The 18,937-nt window shown below is 57.2% G+C and overlaps 1 protein-coding gene across 4 annotated transcripts; it reads left to right on the top strand.

Moving 5' to 3' along the window:
* SUV39H1 (suppressor of variegation 3-9 homolog 1) lies at positions 3,803–17,951 on the top strand. Of its 4 annotated transcripts, XR_002340649.1 has the most exons (7): positions 4,423–4,647; positions 6,733–6,878; positions 9,250–9,912; positions 13,321–13,421; positions 15,282–15,428; positions 15,511–15,640; positions 16,406–17,951. XR_002340649.1 is itself a non-coding variant. In XM_021080076.1 (6 exons), exons 1-6 carry the CDS (start codon positions 4,629–4,631, stop codon positions 16,537–16,539), a joined length of 1,422 nt encoding a protein of 473 aa, XP_020935735.1. In that variant the 5' UTR covers positions 3,803–4,628; the 3' UTR covers positions 16,540–17,951. The 4 variants fall into 4 exon arrangements, 3 of the variants coding, with proteins under 3 accessions (XP_020935735.1, XP_020935736.1, XP_020935737.1); XM_021080076.1 differs by having other exon boundaries at positions 3,803–4,647; positions 15,282–15,640; XM_021080077.1 differs by lacking the exon at positions 13,321–13,421 and having other exon boundaries at positions 3,860–4,647.

Here is an 18,937-nt window from a genome sequence, read left to right on the forward strand (position 1 = left end):
TTAACCCACTGAGCCACAATGGGAACTCCTCTTTTTGTTTCTTTAAATCTTAGTTCATTTATATTCCAAATGTTGGGAATTTGGGTTCTTTTTCCCATCTATCCCATTTCATTTATTTAGCTTTGTATTTATACATTTATTCATTCATTTATTCCTTTGGTTATTTAGCCTGTATCTCTTTGTTTCCTTCTGCCTTTTTTCCCCCCACAGCCATGTATTGTCAGTGTCAACTTAAAAAAAAAAAGTGCAACCTTGGAGTTCCCATTGTGGCTCAGGGGTAATGAACCCGACTAGTGTCCCTGAGGATGCGTGTTTGATCCCTGGCCTCGCTCAGTGGGTGAAGGATCCAGTGTTGCCGTGAGCTGTGGTGTAGGTTACAGATGCGGCTCAGATCTGGCATTGGTGTGGCTATGGTGTAGACGATTCGACCCCTAGCCGGGGAACCTCCATATGATGTGGGTGCGGCCCTAAACCACCCCCCCCAAAAAAAACCCAGTGCAACCTCAACGTTGAGAGTTACGTTTTATTCTGAGCAAAATGAGGGCTTAAGCCCAGGAGGCAACATCTCCTGTAATGTTGAGAAAACCTGCTCTGGGGAGGCAAGGGGGGAGCTAATATATGTAAGAGTTTTGCCACAAAGAGCAGATGGTAGGAACAAAAGATCACTGCTGGAGTTCCCGTCGTGGCATAGTGGTTAACGAATCCGACTAGGAACCATGAGGTTGTGGGTTCGATCTCTGCCCTTGCTCAGTGGGTTAAGGATCCAGCGTTGCCATGAGCTGTGGTATCGGTCAAAGATGTGGCTCGGATCCTGCGTTGCTATGGCTCTGGCGTAGGCCGGTGGCTACAGCTCTGATTCGACCCCTCGCCTGAGAACCTCCATATGCCGCGAGAGCAGCCCAAGAAATGGCAAAAAGACAAAAAAAAAAAAAAAAAAAAAAAAGATCACTGCTAATAACAGAAAATCAGATATCTCAAGTTAAGGAATTTAGTGCTTTTCTATGGAAAGATCCTCACTGATCTCTTCCCTTTGACATTCACCTCAGCTGTCTGGGGCCAATATCCTGTGTTTTCACAGCCTGAGTTTCCCCAGGGCTGGCTGTCAGGAGTGGCTGCAGTCTGATGGCTGCTGGATGGCAGGTATTATGTTTCCTTCCTGAGTTCCCTCAGGGTTCACCACCAGCCATGCACACACGTTGCAGGAGTTTGCTGCTGGTGTTATGAAGGCTACCACTAGTCACGAGGAGCAGACATCGCCACGAAGGATTTTAGGGCTTTCTAGATTCCAGGCGATGCAAAAATTGGGCTCATCAAAACTTCTCCTAAAAATATCTATCTGAAGACCTGTTTTGCCAGTTTTGTTTTTTGTTTTTTGTTTTTCCTTTTTAGGGCTGAACGCACAGCACATGGAAGTTCCCAGGCTATGGGCTGAATCTGCCCCACAGCCACAGCAACGCCAGATCCAAGCCACATCTGCAACCTACAGCACAGCTCACGACAATGCTAGATCCCCGACCCACTGAGTGAGGCCAGGGATGGAACCTGCATCCTCATGGATACTAGTCGGATTTGTTTTCACTGAACCACAAAGGGAACTCCTGTTCTGCCGGTTTTTCCCAGAGCACAGAGCGCTTCGCTCCTTGTCTCCAACCTGAGCTCCTTTGGGAGGGGGGGCATTGAGGGCCAGCAGCTGCAGTGGCTCATGATGCCATCCTTGTAGAGGCAGGTGGCAAGTGCCAAACTCCAGTTCACACCCGACACTACTTTAGGAGCTGGGGATAAAGCAGTGGGAAAAAGCGGACAAAAATTCTTGCTCTGGTAAGGCTGGCATTCTAGGGCAGGAGCTGGAAAAGAAACTTGAAATTAAATAGAAACAAAAGATAGGTATAGATCATGATAAGTACCACGATGTGCTGAGGGGAATGACATTAAGATAGGGTTCGGGAGTTCCTGTCGTGGCTCAGTGGTTAATGAACCCGACTAGCATTCATGAGGACGTGGGTTCAATCCTTGGCCTTGCTCAGTGGGTTAAGGATCCGGTGTTGCCATGAGCTGTGATGTAGGTCGCAGCCGTGTCTCGGATCCCATGTTGCTGTGGCTGTGGCGTAGGCCGGCCACTATAGCTCTGATTCGACCCCTAGCCTGAACCTCCACATGCCATGGGTTTGGGCTCCCCCCACCCAAAAAAAAAAGAAGGTGCTAGTCCAGAAAGATTCATGTTCCAGGTGAGCAGGAGAAGCCCACCCCAAGGTCACTCATCTGAGGTTTTACAGATGAAGAAACTGGCTTAAGATCACACACTTTAGTAAATGGTAGAGCTGGACTGAACCCAGGTAGCTGGGCTGTAGAATCCAAGCCTTAACCCACTACATCCTTTGGGGGGAAGGACAAGTGATGCTCCCCAACACCCATTAAACCTCTTTGTGTCCCCCAGGTCATGGGAGTTCCCATCATGGCTCAGTGGTTAACGAATCTGACTAGGAACCTCGAGGTTGTGGGTTGGATCCTTGGCCTTGCTCAGTGGGTTAAGGATACGGCATTGCCCTAAGCTGTGGTGTAGGTTGCAGACGTGGCTCAGATCCCGCGTTGCTGTAGCTCTGGCGTAGGCTGGCGTCTACATCTCTGATTAGACCCCTAGCCTGGGAACCTCCATATGCTGTAGGAGAGGCCCTAGAAAAGACAAAAAAAAAAAAAAAAAGAAAGAAAGAAAGAAAGAAAGAAAAAGGTCATGACTTAAACCACTTTTGTGGGTTCGACAGGCCTCCTTGACTCCTGGGAGTGGGAAGGTCCCGTGTGCCTGGGGAGACTGGGGGCATGTGAAGGTCAGCATCTGACTCTGTTCTAGAAAGAATAAGGGAGAGAGGGGGACTCCACGGTGAGACTCCACTGTTAGCTGTTTCACAGCAAGCAGGGGCTACTGGAAGCTCAGCCTGATCAACCATTTCTCCAACCAGGTCACAGCTGGGCTGGCAGGCACAGAACAACCGTTTGGTTAACTGTATAACCATTTGGTTGACTACATAACTCATGGACCGACAGGGAGAGGGGCAATTTGAGGAAATGACAGTGCGGTTTCCTGACACCGTGAGCTACTGAAAATCTAACTGAATTACAGCCCACCTGGGACTGGCTGGAGCTGGTGACCTGATAATGCAGAAGGCAGGCAGGCTCCTGGGGGACTTACAGGCTGGCTGATTGATGACCCGTGTTGTTGCTGCTTGCCTAGGTGGTGGGATACTGTGAATGGCTGACTATTCCTAGGAATCACACCCGGCCCGAGGGAGTGTCTGGATGTCACGCTGTCTGGCGATGTGTAAAGGAAATCTACCCCAAGGGAATTTCAGGCTGACTGATGGACGATCTGTTGCCAACTGATAGGCAAGCCATATCTGGCGACTGACTGTCCACACTGGCCAGATCACACCATGCCTGACATATCATGTGGCCAGTCGGATGCTGAGAATGGCTACCTGGCTGGCTGATATGAGGGGCAGACTGAATGAGTCACAGGCCAGCTGGCCCACTGAAAGATCAGCGTAGCTGCCCGATCCCATGCCTGTCGTCGGATAGAATCACGGCCGCCTTGAGAGGGCCCAGGGGTGGGAGGATGTTGACTGACCGACCAATGGGGGGCATGCATCGCCTGAGAGGTGACAGACTGCTGACCACTGACGGGTGGCCTGGAGGCTTTAGCTGCTCTGACTACGAGGAAATAATTGCCTGATCCGTGGTGTGAATGGGGAGGAACCCGAGGGAATTACAGAGTGACCAACTGACAGTGGAGAGAGTGACTGCACCACGACAGGGCTACATTAGATGCTGACAATGACAGCCTGTCATGGTATAATCAGAGGCAGCCCGAGGGCCCCGTCGGTGGTGAAATGATCCCCCCGCCACCCCCCTCCTTCGGGGTTTGGAGCTGCTCCCAGGGCCAGGGTAGATGAAGAGCCTGGCTGCTGGACCGACTGACGGTGTGACAAAAGGACAGGCTAAGAGAATGACAGGCCGGCGGGCGTGCAGCGTAGCTGCTGTCAGCGCCGTATGTCTGCCTTGAGGGTCTCGCAGCTGGCCCCAGGGCACGAGTGGATGCTGCTATTGACAGACTAACAGCGTGAATGGGGGGCAGGGGTCTGATGAGGCGGTGGTCGTGGTGAATGACCCATTGTCTGATTTGAGTCGGGTGACTGCCTGAGCAGCTGTGTGTGGCGGTAGTCCACCTGGGGAGTCATGGCCTGCTTGGGGTTAAAAATGTGGTGACGGACTGACTGACGGCCGTAATTGGGGGTCTGACAAGACGGAGAATCCCCCCGTGCGGCTGGCTGACAACGTGATTGGCTGATAGCGTGACAGACAGACCGGCGTACGGGCAGGGCCTCCGGCAACCTCGGCAGCCACAGCCGTCGCCGCCGCCGCCGCCCAGACGCACTCTGGGAAAGCGCCGGCGAGCACCCGCCTTCGGGACCGAGCCGGGTGGCGGGGAGGGGTCCGGTCACGGCTCGCCGGTTGGTCCGCGCTGGCGCTGCTCGCGGCGCGGCGCGGCCAATAGGCTGCGCGTTCTCGGCCACGCCCGCGCGAGCTCTCTTCTCGCGAGGCCGGTTAGGCCCGAATGTCGTTAGCCGTGGGGAAAGATGGCGGAAAATTTAAAAGGTGAAGCAGTGGCGGCAGCGACGCGGGCCCGCTGGCCGGGCCGGGTGGGCTGGAGGGGTGGCGTCGCGGGCTCGGGGCCCCGGCGTCCGAGGCCACGGGGCCGGGAGCCGGAAGCTCGGCGCCGAAAGGCTGGGGCTCGGGGCGCGCGGGCCTGGCGCGCGGGGCTGGGCGGGGCTGAGGGGAGGGGGCGCGTGCCTCGGAACGCGGCGGGCACGGGGCTAAGTGGGGACGCGGGAGGGGGGCGCGCGCCGCAGTTCGCGACAGGACGGCGCGCGCACGCGCGGGGACTTGTCGGGGAGGCCGCGCCCGCGCGCGGGAAAATTGGCTGCCGGTGACCGTTACCCGCTTGGTGTCCACGCGAGACGCCGGAAGGGGAGGGAAGGGAAGGGGACGGACCTCCTTTTCAGAGTTGGGGGACAGGGGACTCTTCAGGGGGAGGGTATCTCCTCGCAGCGTGATGGGGGAAGGGCTTGCAGCAGAGAGGACTCTTCCAGGAAGAGGTGCAGGGGCTTCCCTAATGGGAGAGCTGGATCCCCCCGTGCGCAGGGAAAGAGGGGTGACTCTCTCAGTATGTTGGGGAAGGCGGGCTCCTCTGGGTGAGGAGAGCTGCGGGGAGGATGGGTTCCACAGGTGTGAGGGGGACCTCTGAGGGTAGGCGGGTCCACCTGTGGTCAGTGCGGAGCCAGCAGCTGGTGTGAGTTGGGACCGCTTGAGCGGGGTTTCAAATGCAAGTTGAGGGTTTGAAAGGGAGAAGCATCAGAGGGAAAAGGAAGCGTGGGCACAGGCCGAATCTCCATTAGGCCCGCTTAAGGGAGCGGGGGAAATGCACACGTAACAATTTCGTAAAGCTCTTGGCCATTTGTAGTGTGACATCTATAGAGTATTTCATCATGAGTAAGTATTTGATTTTTCTAACGGGAGGTCGGAAATAGTAAACATTTTTAAAAGGTGAAAATGAATGAGGACTGACTACATTTGGAATAAGGGCTTGTGAAATGATTTGATAAAATGGCTTCTAAAGCACAGTCATTAAGAATATGCCTTGAACTGTAAGAAGCCTTTTTAAACTTAAAAAAAAAAAAATCTGCATGTCCGGGAAAATTCTGGTAGTCCCCAAAACATTCCGGGGATATTCAAAATAATTGTCGTCACTAATCTATATTGTCGTGTCTGTTCTTGAATTAAGAGCACAGCCCTTTGGGTGAGCTGCACCCTTCACAGAAGCATGGACCAGACAAAGTCGAAAACATACCTTGTGGGTTTAAGGCACCCAGAATAATCATTCAGGGAAGCTTCCTGTAATGTACTAACATTCCACAATCTCTCATTCATAATTCCGAAATTCAGAAAGCCCTGAAGACAAATTTGGAATCATTCAGTGGCAAAACTAGACTCCAAGGAGGGCCTGATCAGTGCTGCTACCTTATATCTTTATACCCTTTAATATGAAAAATTCAGGCTCTTGCTGTAGAAGTATTAATGTGTTTGATCATGGCTTGGTTCCCCTGACCACAACAGGGGTGTGTTAGGGCAAGTGTGGGCTATATGTAGAACTACGCTTGTAAAATCCAAAAAAAGAAATTTGGATTCCAAAAACATGTCTGGCCCCAGGAGTTTCAGATAAGAATTGTGGACCAGTCTTTCCAGTTTAGGCCTTTGTTCCGTGCTGCTCTGGAGGTTTTAATCCCATCCCTACCCACCCCCCTTGGGGCTATGCACCCTACTGAGATGGAGGGGGGTTCTCTTTCTTTTGCAAAGTGGGGAGAAGGATGGTTGGGTCCCAACTCCAGGCAGGTTTGCAGGCAGCTTCAGGAATGGTATGAAGGGAGTTGGGAGCTCTGGGAATAGATGCCTTTAGGACAATCCTTGCAGCAGATCCCACCCTGAAGTCTGCTGCTCCAGGGGTAGATGGGAGTAGCACGTTTTTGTTGTAGAAGGGTCTGAGCATTGGGAAGGCCTGTGGATTAAATTTCACTGACCGTGAGGCAGTCCTTTGGAAGTCTCAGGGAGGATCTGAGATCCTCTTTGACCCCTGGCCTCACCAGAATGCCTGGTAATAGTTCTTTCTGGCCCTCTTTGTTCCAGGATGCAGTGTGTGTTGCAAGTCTTCTTGGAATCAGCTCCAGGACCTGTGCCGCCTGGCCAAGCTCTCCTGCCCTGCCCTTGGCATCTCCAAGAGGAACCTCTATGACTTTGAAGTCGAGTACCTGTGCGATTATAAAAAGATCCGCGTGAGTCTGGGGTGACCATGGCCGGGACAGGGTTGACTCACCCCTGCCCCACATCAGTTTCCAAAAGGAATTTTCTCCTCTTATCTTAAAAAAAAAAAATAGGATTAGTTGGCCCTCTTATCATCTCTCTTTTACAGGTGGGAAACCTAAGTAACTTTATGAGAGGGGCAGGAGCCAGAACGAATCCCCAAATAAATCTCTTCTTCCCACCTCCCTAGGAATACAAACCAGTTGCAGAGATTGAGATGCTGAGCCCACGAGTGGAGATGATGATAGCGAATGGTTACTCAGCACTTTGTGTGCTAGGCACTTCCTTTCAGAAACTGATTTAATCTCCTGAGCAACACTGTAAAGTGGGAACTGTTACTGTTGCGAGAGGAGGTAATGGCAGGATATTTAAGAGAACCGCCTGGAGCCTTGCACGGCTTGGGTTCAGATCCTGGCTGTGAAGCCCCAAGATACTCATCCAAATCCTCTGTGCTGCTTTTCCTCATCCATCAAATGGGGATAATTAGTAGGATCGCTCTCACATTGAGTTGTGAGGGTTAAATGAGTTAATAACACACGTAAGGGGCTTAGAACGGTTCCTGCTACCTCATGCCTGCTAGAAAAATGTCAGCTTCTTTTTCTTATTTATAGACGAGGAGACTGAGGCCCAGCCAAGTTCAATAACTGCTTAAGTCCCCACTGCTAGGGAGCGGCAGATCCAGGATTTGTACCCAGGGTGTCTAGTTGTAGAATCCGTGTCATGACGCTCTATCCTATAGCTACCGCTCGGCAAGAAAAGATCCTTCTGGCTGCTGTGTGGGAAACAGACCGTGAGGGTGAGGGTGGAGTGGGGGGGGGGGGCGGGAGAAGGCTGCTGCTGCCAGTGGTGGCAGTGACCGCGGTTTGAAGTGTGGGATTCTAGAGGTCGGTTTGCAGGCGGGGCTGGCAGGATTCGCTGAGAGTGGATGTGGGGGGAGTTGTGTGAAAAAGGAGTCAAGGGTGATGCCAAGAGCTGGGGCTCAGCAGCTAGAAGGAAGGACTAGGTTTGGGAGATTAAAGCTTGGACGTGTGACAGATGGATGGTAAGAGGGAGAGGGGGTCTGGAACCCAGCGAGCCTCACGCCAGAGCCCTTTTTTTTTTCTTTTCTTTGTCTTTTTAGGGCGGCACCTACGGCATATGGAAGCTCTTCAGGCTAGGGATCCAATCAGAGCTGTAGCTGCCGGCCTACACCATGGCCACAGCAACGCCAGATCCAAGCTGCATCTGTGACTTACACCACCACAGCTCTCGGCAACGCCGGATCCTTAACCCACTGAGCAAGGCCAGGGATCGAACCCACATTCTGGTGGGATTCGTTACCACTGAGCCACGATGGGAACTCCCCAGAGCTCGTCCTTTTTGCTTTTTGGGGGTTTTTTTGGCTTTTTCGGGCCGCACCCGCGGGATGTGGAAGTTCCCAGGCCATGGGTGGAATCGGGGCAACAGCTGCCAGCCTACACCACAGCCACCGCAACATGGGATTTGTTTGTTTGTTTGTCTTCTTGCTGTTTCTTTGGGCCGCTCCTGCGGCATATGGAGGCTCCCAGGCTAGGGGTCTATTCTGAGCTGTAGCCACTGGCCTACGCCAGAGCCACAGCAACTCAGGATCCGAGCCGCGTCTGCAACCTACACCACAGCTCACGGCAACGCCGGATCGTTAACCCACTGAGCAAGGGCAGGGACTAAGCCCACAACCTCATGGTTCCTAGTCGGATTCGTTAACCACTGCGCCACGACGGGAACTCCGCAACGTGGGATTTGAGCCGTGTCTGCGACCTACACCACAGCTCACAGCAAGGCTGGATCCTTAATCCACTGAGTGAGGCCGGGGATTGAACCCGCATCCCTGTGGATCCTGGTCAGATTCGTTACCACTGAGCCACGATGGGAACTCCCCAGAGCCTGTCCTTTTGTTTTTTTGGAGGGTTTTTTTTTTTTTTTGGCTTTTTTGGGCCGCACCCACGGGATGTGGAAGTTCCCAGGCCACGGGTGGAATCGGAGCAACAGCTGCCAGCCTACACCACAGCCACCGCAACACCAGATCTGAGCCGCGTCTGCGACCTACACCACAGCTCTCGGCAACGCTGGATCCTTAATCCACTGATCGAGGCCAGGGAATTGAACCCGCACCGTCATGGATTCTAGTCTGGATTCATTACAGCTGAGCCACAACGGGAACTCCCCAGAGCCCATGCTTGTTAACCACTGCACAGAGTCTTTCCAGGAAAGGGGGCGGGCAGTGTGGGTGTCATCCACAGGTGTCGGGATGGAGGTCACATGAAGGCTGGCCCAGGGGTCTGGTCACTGATGGTGTCCATGTCTCCCCCTCCCCCCTCCCCACAGGAACAGGAGTATTACCTGGTGAAATGGCGTGGGTACCCAGACTCAGAGAGCACCTGGGAGCCTCGGCAGAATCTCAAATGTGTGCGCATCCTCAAGCAGTTCCACAAGGACTTGGAACGGGAGCTGCTCCGGCGGCACCACCGGTCAAAGCCGCCGCGGCACCTGGACCCAAGCCTGGCCAACTACCTGGTGCAGAAGGCCAAGCAGAGGCGGGCCCTCCGGCGCTGGGAGCAGGAGCTCAACGCCAAGCGCAGCCACCTGGGACGCATCACCGTGGAGAACGAGGTGGACCTGGACGGCCCCCCGCGGGCCTTCGTGTACATCAACGAGTACCGGGTGGGTGAGGGCATCACCCTCAACCAGGTGGCCGTGGGCTGCGAGTGCCAGGACTGTCTGTGGGCACCTGCCGGAGGCTGCTGCCCGGGGGCCTCGCTGCACAAGTTCGCCTACAACGACCAGGGCCAGGTGCGGCTGCGAGCCGGGCTGCCCATCTACGAGTGCAACTCGCGCTGCCGCTGCGGCTACGACTGCCCCAACCGCGTGGTGCAGAAGGGCATCCGCTACGACCTCTGCATCTTCCGCACGGACGACGGCCGCGGCTGGGGTGTCCGCACACTGGAGAAGATCCGCAAGAACAGCTTCGTCATGGAGTACGTGGGCGAGGTAGGGAGTCGGGGCTGGGCGCCTGTTCCCGCCGCCGCCGTCGCCGCCCCACCGCTAAGCGCAGTGCGCCGGGCTCGCCCGCCCCTCTGTGTGCCTGCGGCTTCCCCGCACTCCCGGTGCGGTGGGCGAGGTGTTGGGGGCGGTGAACCCCAGTGTGAGAGACCCCACCCCAGCCGGGGTGAGTGGTCTAAGCAGGCGGGTAAAGCCCCCCTGAAATACCTCCGGGCTGGGCGGCCCTCCCTCCCCAGGGGAGCCAGCAAAGGGCAAAAGCGGGAACCGAAATCCAGGCAGCGTTCCTTTCAGCGGGCCCTGTGGGCTGCGAGGGGTTGTGTCACCTGACGGGGCACTTCCTCTTCTCATTTCCCCCGAGGGCCCAGCCGTCCGCCCAGCGGTGCCTGCCCAGGGAGGAGCACCTTTTGCTAGTCCGCCCAAGCGGGGCGCCGACGGCCTGCCGGAGGCGGGCGGGAGTGCCTGGGGGAGGCCGGCTTCCGGCTTCCTCCTCTGGACACGGCTCTGGAGAGCCGGCTGTAGGAGGCAGGCCCCCCCACCCTACCAGGCAACCCCAACGCTTAGCGGCGTGGTGCGTTGGAAGTCCGTTCGTTGGAAGTCCGTTCGCGCCTCTCCCAGCCCAGCATGGGCCTGTAGGTGGTGTCCTTCCTCGTGACGGCGCAGACACCCGGGTTCCTTCCCTCTTGTGCCTTTGCTGTGCTTCAGGGCCTTGGAGCCGCCTCTGATCCTCAGCACTGCGAGGCAGGTGGGCTGAGGCGGGGCAGACCCGGGGAGGCCTGGACGCGGTGCGCATGTCATGTCGGCGTGCACCTGCTGGTGGGAACCGACTCACGGGCCATAGCTCGGGGCAGAGGCCCGCGAAGTGTGACTTAGCCTTATGCTCAAGTGGAAAATCCAGAGGGGTGTGGGTGAATAACTAGCAAGTGCCCGCCACAGCAGGTGTCACGTTCTACACTGAGACACGGTGGGCACTTGAGGTGGGGCAGTTTTTTGTGCCGTGGGACCATCTCATGCATCGGGGAACATAAAATACCCCTGGACCGTGATCATTTAAATCCCTGAGTGTGCCCTGTTGCGATGACACCCCCCAAGCACCCCCCCCATTTCCATAGGTCTCTTGGGGGTGTGATTTGGCCGGGGAGTGACAGAATTGGCCTAAGGGACACACACCTGAAGCTGTCTCCACAGTAGTGATGACACTGATGGAGAGGAGCGGCTCCTGCTCTGGGGAACTATACCGTAGAGAGGGTCAGAGCACCGGCGCAGGGGCGGGGGCGGGCAGAGACCGGCTAGGGGCGGAGCGGCCACACTGCAGAGGACCCTGACGGTCTGGACAAGGTCATGTCCATGCCCCAGAGAATCCGGTGGTCGGATGGAGGAGATGGCAGAGGACCTGACAGTCTAGAGGAAGGAGGAGGTGGCCACAGCCCAGAGGGTTCCCGGCAGTCTAGAGAAGGGAAGGCCTGACAGTCTGTAGGAGGAAGAGGTGTCCGTGTCCCAGAGCCACCTGAGGAAGAGAGCGAGCGCTCCAGAGGACCCTGGCAGTCTGACTTAGGAAGTGTCCACACCCACACTGCCCTGACAGTCGGGAAACTCAAGTGTCCTCACCCCCGAGGGATAGTGACAGTCTGAAGGAGCTCGGGTCTACACCCAAGAGGCTCTGACAGCCTGGAGGAAGTGTCCACACCCTCAGCGCCCTGACACTCTGGAGGAGATGCCGAGACCTCAGAGGGACAGTGACAGTGTGGAGATGTCACACCCCGGAGGGATGTCCCCAGGGTGGGGGAGGAGGTGGCCACACCCACAGGGGCCCACAGTGGCAGAAGAGGTCCAGAGCAGCGGGTCCCTAGCTTCACTCTACTGCCGGTCTCAGGGGGGCACTGAGCGCAGGAGAGGCCTGGCAGGCGAGGGGGAGGAAGTGTCTACAGCCCATTGGCACCCTAAGGTCCCCACCACTCTTCCTTAGTGCCCTTGCTCCTCCACGCTGTAAACACAGGGCTTGCTGAGGACCCCCTCCCTCCCTGTCCTTACTCTTCCCACTCTGCACACATTCTCTTCAAGCTGTTTCTTGGTCTCCCTCCTGCCACGTTCAGTGACTTCCAGCCCCCACCCCCCGGCATCTGCAGACCTATGGGGCCTCCTAATAGCACCACAGGCCCCCAAACTGCCAGAGCCAAATGCATCTTCCTGGGTCCCCCTCCTATGAGGCAGCGTGGCAGAGGGGTGGGGGAGGTGGTGGACCCTGGAGTCTGGGTGCCTGAGGCTGAATCCCATCTCCACCCCTCCTCAGCGGCCAGCCTCTTTGTGTCTCAGTTTCCTAATCTGTAAGATGGGAAGATAAGAGCACCCACGCACCCACCTCATACACTTGTTATAAGAACTAAATGAGTTCCGAGGTGTGAAGCATTTGGGGGAAGCCCTTGAATGGAGTTCAGTACACAGCAAGTCCCACATAAGTGTTGGCCGTTAGGGTCCAAAATTCAGAAAAATCCAAAAAGGTCAGAAAGCCAAATGTTTCCTGTGCCGCCTTTGGCTACAAACCCCAACTGGACCTGGTAGAGGCCCACGTGTCGTCTGTTTACCCCACCTGACGTGCATGTTCATAGATTTCATGGCAGAAATATGAATTGACTTGATTCCGTGAGGCTGTCCTGCCGGGCACCCTCCCTGTTGACCCTGCTGTCCTCCCGCGCCCCTGCGCGACAGCCCCACCACGCGAGCTGCCCCTCCGCCTTCTGCCGGGACGGCCCGACCCCCGCCCAGCAGAGACCATATCGTGTTTTATCCATTCGGCAACACGCACTTCATATTTTAACAACTCTGAAATGAAGGTGGATCTCAATTTGTTTAATTAAATGATGGCGTATCATCATTTAATTAGTAGCAGCTCTTCCTTTCCTGGGAAAGGGCACACGCACTAAGTGAGCCTGTTGGGATTTCAACCAGCTATGGTACCTCCCCGAACACAAAACCACACAGACACGCCTTTCACACCCCTGATCTTGGGTTCTTCCAACCGCCCCTGTCGGGGCGGGGGCGGGGGGGCATTACGGCCATGGTCATCCCCATTCTACAGATGTGAAAACTGAGGCCCGGAGAGGGAGAGTGGGTTTAAAAGAAAAAGAAAAAAAAGCCTATGTGTCTCAAACTCCTGTGCTGCCCGATCTGGTGAAGTGTTGTCTTTTGGGTTTGGGGGAGGTTTTCTGGGGGGGGAGGCGCTGAGGAAACAGGCAGAGAGAAGGCTCAGGATCCTGTATCTGGGAGGGGGCAGAGCAGCAGGTGGCCTCCGAGGTTCTGGTTCCCTTTTCCGGCTGCCCGCCTCTAGCCCGTCCGTCTTCCCCCGTCCCTCCGGAGGACTGCTAGGGAGCAGGGACCTGGACTGATTTGTTCTCAACTCAGCCCTTACAGAGTGGGACTGAAAAGAAGACAAGAGAGAAGGAACCGTTTGTGCCCTGGAGGGTTTGCGGTGTGACTCACTCCTGGGGAGACTCAGGGAGCAGGTAGGGGCAGGACAGGCAGGAAGATGGAGCCTGGGGAGGGGGTGGCCGTATTCCCTCTGGTTGGGGAGGGGCCCGGGGGGCTCCTGAGCCCCCGGGAGAGGCTGCCCTTTGATCCCGGGGCTTCTAGAGGCGGCGGTGGTGGCGGTGGGTGGGGACTGGGAGCCTCAGGAAGAGCTGGACAGAGAAGTGACATCTGCTAGAGCTGACGTCGCAAGGAAGAGCGCCGTGTTCTCTGGGAGGTGGCGGGAAACGGACCTGGCTGTACTTCTCTTCCAGCGCGTCTGTGGCTCCTGTCTTGTCCCTCGGGAGAGAGTCCCCGCATTTCAACTTGGTCAGATCCCTTTTATGATCTGCAGTTCGCCTCAGTGGTGGTCTTTCTTTCCCATTGCCCCTCCAACTCTTAAGCCTCGTAGGCATCTGCATCCATCTCTGTCACCAGAGTGACCTGTGTCGCATGTGACCGTGAGGGCCAGAGGGGACCTGGTCCCTGCGACTCTCCCACCAGACATTAACCCCTGAGGGCCAGGACTGAGCCTGCTTCCGGTGTCTCCCCGACCCAGCCGTGACCTCTGAGTACCGGGACCAGGCTCAGGACTGGCCTCCTAAAAATCCCCTGAGTGAAAGGGCACAAGCAAAGATTTGGGGTGTGGGGGAGCCAGGTTCCTCAAGGAATGGAGCTGGAGCCTGGGGCAGTGGGCATTGTGGCCCGAGGGATAAGCCTTGGGCTTCTAAGGGGGTCATGGCTCAGCACTCAGGGCTCAGCGCAGAGCAGAGGTGGGAGGGGACGACGTAGGAGGCAGGGAAGAGGCTGGAGAAACCCGAGGCTGGTCAAGACCGGAGGCCGGAGGAGCCAGGAGGGAGGTCTCAGGCTTGCCTCTGCTGTGGCAGGGGGCACTGGGTCTCGGGAAGGGAGAAGCGGTGTGGTGGGGAGAGAGTGCCTGAGCTGCTTGGGGACCGCTGATGGACAGACAGGTCTGTGAGCTGGAAAGCAGAATGCAAGTAAAGGGCCCGTGTTGCATGTCTGCTGTGTACTGGGCTGGCACTGGTCTCTTGAGGGCGCCAGGAACCCGGGAGTGGAGTTCCCTGCCCCCCCCCCCGCCAGAGGGCCGGCCCGGGCCAGGGCCTGGGGAAGAAGGAACAGGAGGGCTGGAGAGGAGGGCTGGGCCGTGGCAGCGGTTGGGGTGGGGAATTGGTCACTAGCATGTGGGTGGCAAGGACAGACAGGGACCCAGCCAGGGAGAAGGAGATGCCTGCTGCTGCGTCTTAAATACCAATTGCTGGCGCTGGGCGGTGTCCACCGGGCTGAGCCGAGGGTCTCATCTGTGCTCTGCTCTCTGTTCTTTCCTCTTCCGTCTGAGTTTTTGGCCTTGGCCTCTTTTTTTTTTTTTTTCCCCCCCCTTCTTTGAGATCTCGGGCCCTCTGGGGGCTTGGCCTTCTCTCTAGAGGGACCTGGGTCTTATCAAGGTTCTGTCTGCGTTCCTAACTCTGCCTCTGGCTCTCTCACCCGAGTCTCCCTCTCCCCGGGGGGTCCTCCCCTCCCTCCCCCTGTGCTTCTTGCTGTCTGGGGTCTGCACCGGCCTGCCCTGCGCTGGCTCCGTCCCCTAGCTGGGTCCCGCAGCACTGGGTCCCTTCCATGAGGTCTCACCTCGTGGGCCACTCTCTGCCTACCCCCGAGGCGCCCCCCCCATGCCCTCCAGAGGCCAGTACATCGCTGTCTCCTCTGCCACAGGGGTGGGGGCGCCTCCCTGCTCCCTCCTCCTTCCCCCCCGCCTCCAGGGGGGCCAGGCTTGGTGGGGGGGGGGCGGTCAGGAGCCCTGCTGGCTTTCCCGAGCCTTCTTAGCCAAGCTCCTCTTCCCCCAGATCATTACCTCAGAGGAGGCAGAGCGGCGGGGCCAGATCTACGACCGCCAGGGCGCCACCTACCTCTTCGACCTGGACTACGTGGAGGATGTGTACACCGTGGATGCCGCCTATTACGGCAACATCTCCCACTTTGTCAACCACAGTGTGGGTACCCCGCAGGCGGGCGGGGGGTCGGGAGGGGCAGGCGGGGCCCCTCCTCATCCTCCCGCTCTTCTCTTTTGCCCAGTGTGATCCCAACCTCCAGGTGTACAACGTCTTCATAGACAACCTTGATGAGCGGCTGCCCCGCATCGCTTTCTTTGCCACAAGAACCATCCGGGCAGGCGAGGAGCTCACCTTCGATTACAACATGCAAGGTGTGTGTGTGTGTGGGTGGAGGGGTGGCAGGGGACTGGGGATAGGGCCAGGGACACACAGTGACATGGGGCCTGAGGACCCCTCCCCCAGGAGTTTAAAGATGCTTTTCTTCACCCCGTCTCCTCTCTGGACTCCTGGACCCCCGCCTACCCTTTGGGGGTCCCTTCATTCCCCACTCTTGGACACCACCCCGAGACACTCATATCAGCTCTCCCAGGCTCCTGGGAGCACAGGGGGTGGGTGGGCAGTGTTTGGCTGAAGCGTCAAGAGCCCTCCCGACTCCAATCTTGTCTGAATTTCCCCAGTCCCCCAACCCTCCCCGCTCCTAACCCTCTTGGGCCTTCCTCATGCCAAGCCTCTGGACACCCTGTGGCCTCCAGCCAGTCCCCTTCTTGGCAGACTAGCCACCTCTGAGACACTCGAGGGGGGAATCTTTGGCAGGGGAGTTCAGGGGCCCCTCTGGGTGCCCAGGTGACCCTCCATTCCTGACCCTGGGAACGACCCTCTTGGTTCCCCCTGACAGCTCCCTGCCTCCCCCAAGGAGCCCCTCCCATCCCTGGCCGTCTTCCTAACACCTGAACACCCCTCTCGTGCTCAGCCCTGGCCCTCCCTAAGCTACCGACCCCGTGATCCCTTCCCGACCCAGATCCTAGACCTGCTCCCAGCCCCTAAGATCCCTGGGTCCCGTGGTAAAGAGGGTAGCGGGACCCTTCATCTGGGCCTCCTGGCTAACAAGTCCCCCCGCCCTGGCTGTGACCCTGCAGTGGACCCGGTGGACATGGAGAGCACCCGCATGGACTCCAACTTTGGCCTGGCCGGGCTCCCTGGCTCACCCAAGAAGCGCGTCCGTATCGAGTGCAAGTGTGGGACTGAATCCTGCCGCAAATACCTCTTCTAGCCCTTTGACGTCTGAGGCCAGACTGACTTTGGGGGCCTCAAGCTGCCCGCCCCACCCACCCACCGCTGCCCTCCTGTCGAGGAACGACTGCCAGGGCCTCCTCCCTGCCTCCACCTGCCCCATGCTCGGGGCCGCAGGGCCGCGGGGAGTCGTCCCCCCCCATCCCAGCCCCATCCGTGGGTTGCACTTACGAACCCCCGCCCGCCTTCGGAAGTGATTTTTCAACATCAGGACTTTTCTGCAGTTGGGATTCATGGCCTAGCGAGGAGGTCCAAGGGCTGAGCCCCAGCCCAGACCTGGAATAGAAAGATGTTTGTTTTTGCACCTGCTTCTGCCTGGAGCTTGAGGGGTCTGTCGCAGGCCCTCTTCCTACTGCCCCAAGGGTGTGGGGAAGCAGCCCCCTGGCAGGCTGGCACCAGAGCCCAGGGTTCCCAGCCCGCCCGTCTCCCCTACCACAGAGATGCTGTGCACGTGGAAGAAAGGGGGCTCCAGGGCTGGGGGCTGAGGCTGGTTCCTGCTCATGCTCACACGCTGACTAGTGTTGGCCCAAGAGCCGTTAGGGTCTCTTTTCCAGGGCTGTGCATCTGAGAAGTGACTCCCACTTGCCACTGGAAGGGGAGTGGCTGCCCACGGCCCACTGGCCAGCAAGGGGCGGTCCAGACTCTCGCAGCCCTTAAGGCGGGTTGGGACTGAGCTCTGCCTTTGGGAGTACACGGAAGGTGCCCGGGGCTCTCAGAGCTCGGAGGGTGCGAAGGAGCCCTGACCTGGGGTGTGACAACCGCTGGGAGTACCCAGAGCTGGAACCAAGACCTAGCTAGGCTGTAGATAGCACTTAGGACAAAATGTGCATTGATGGGGTGCTGATGAGGTGCCAGGCACTGGGCAGAGCACCTGGTCCACGTGGATTGTCTCAGGGAAGCCTTGAAAACTATGAAGGTGGATCCCAGGAAAGAGCCCATGTGGCAGAAGGCAAAGCACAGGCCAAGAACAGGGGGTGGGGATGGCTTACCCGAGAAGGTATGGCAAGGCAGGGGAAGCCTCTGCTGCCCCCTCCCCCCGGCCCCAGCCCCTAGCCCTTCGCGCTCACCTCGGGTCCACTGGTCTCAAAAGTTACCTGCCCACAAACACACGAAAGGCGAAGGCTCTGAAGGCTGCCTCGCCCCTCGCTTCCCCTGTGAGGTCTTCTCTAGGAAGCCCTCCCCGACTACCTGTGCGCAGAGTGTCCCTCCGTGAGACTGTGCCCCGCCACCAGATGCCAGATGTGTGTGTCTGTTTGTGTGTCTGCCTGTGTGTCCGTGTTCCCCACCCCCAGACTGACCTTCAGGCATGGACTGAATCTGATTCCCCTCTTGGATGTCCCTTGGCCCTACCCAGCCTGGGATAGGCATCAATAAAACAGATCAGTGACTGAACGACCCAAGGTGTGGGGACTGAAGACCTCGGGGCGGGGGGCGGGGGGGGGTGTGGTGCTCAGGAGCGTGTTCCTCAAACCTCAGCCCTTTGACCCCACACTCCCCGCTGTGTACCACTTGCTCCATCATCTGCATTGACAGCTTGACCTACAACTTGATTTATACTTCAGTTTCAAAATGCACTGGAAAAGCAAACTAACCATTGCTCTCTGAAGGCACAGACCATTACCACGGGTCCTAAACAAAAACGGCTAACCAGAGAAATACGGTGGAAATATAGAAACACAACACAATTCTAGCAGGAGCCTCCCTGCTCTACGAAGTTTTGAACCCAAAGCCTGCCTACGACATTCAAAGAGCAAAGTTTATATGTGCTGGGGGCATATTTTCTTGAGCACCTCTGTGTGCCAAGGTATAAAGCAGAGACCAAAGGGATGCTCTTTCAAGTATGCCTGTTTTCCTCATCCCTCAACCCAACAGCATGTACTATGACAGCCGAATTTTTTTTTTGTCTTTTCTAGGACTGGCATATGCAGGTTCCCAGGCGAGGGGTCCAATCGGAGCCTGTTGCCGCTGTAGCCACTGGCCTACACCACAGCCACAGCAACACAGCCAAATGTTTCAAAGACCTCACACACAGGTGAAAGCATGCTGAACCGCTCAGAGGCCTCAGGGCACCCTGGGCACAGGCCTCCAAGCGGCTCATGGACCTCACACTCCAGATATGGACCCCAGACCTCAGGGACCTCACACCGTGCGACACACGTCTCCCTACTCAGCGATCTCATACCTGGATGCGAACCCCACTGAGGCTGCCCTGAAACCGTGGGGCGCAGACCTCCAAAGAGCTCTGAAACCTCGAATGCTGCCTCACATGCTCCATCAGATTTGTGAGCCAGAGAGGCACAGACATCTCAAAGACCTCGCAACCAGGATACTGCTCCTCAGGCTGATCGGAGCCGTCGCACCTGCTCATCTATCCCCAA

This window comes from Sus scrofa, chromosome X (genome assembly GCF_000003025.6).
Source record: "Sus scrofa isolate TJ Tabasco breed Duroc chromosome X, Sscrofa11.1, whole genome shotgun sequence".
NCBI classification, from domain to species: Eukaryota; Metazoa; Chordata; class Mammalia; order Artiodactyla; family Suidae; genus Sus; species Sus scrofa.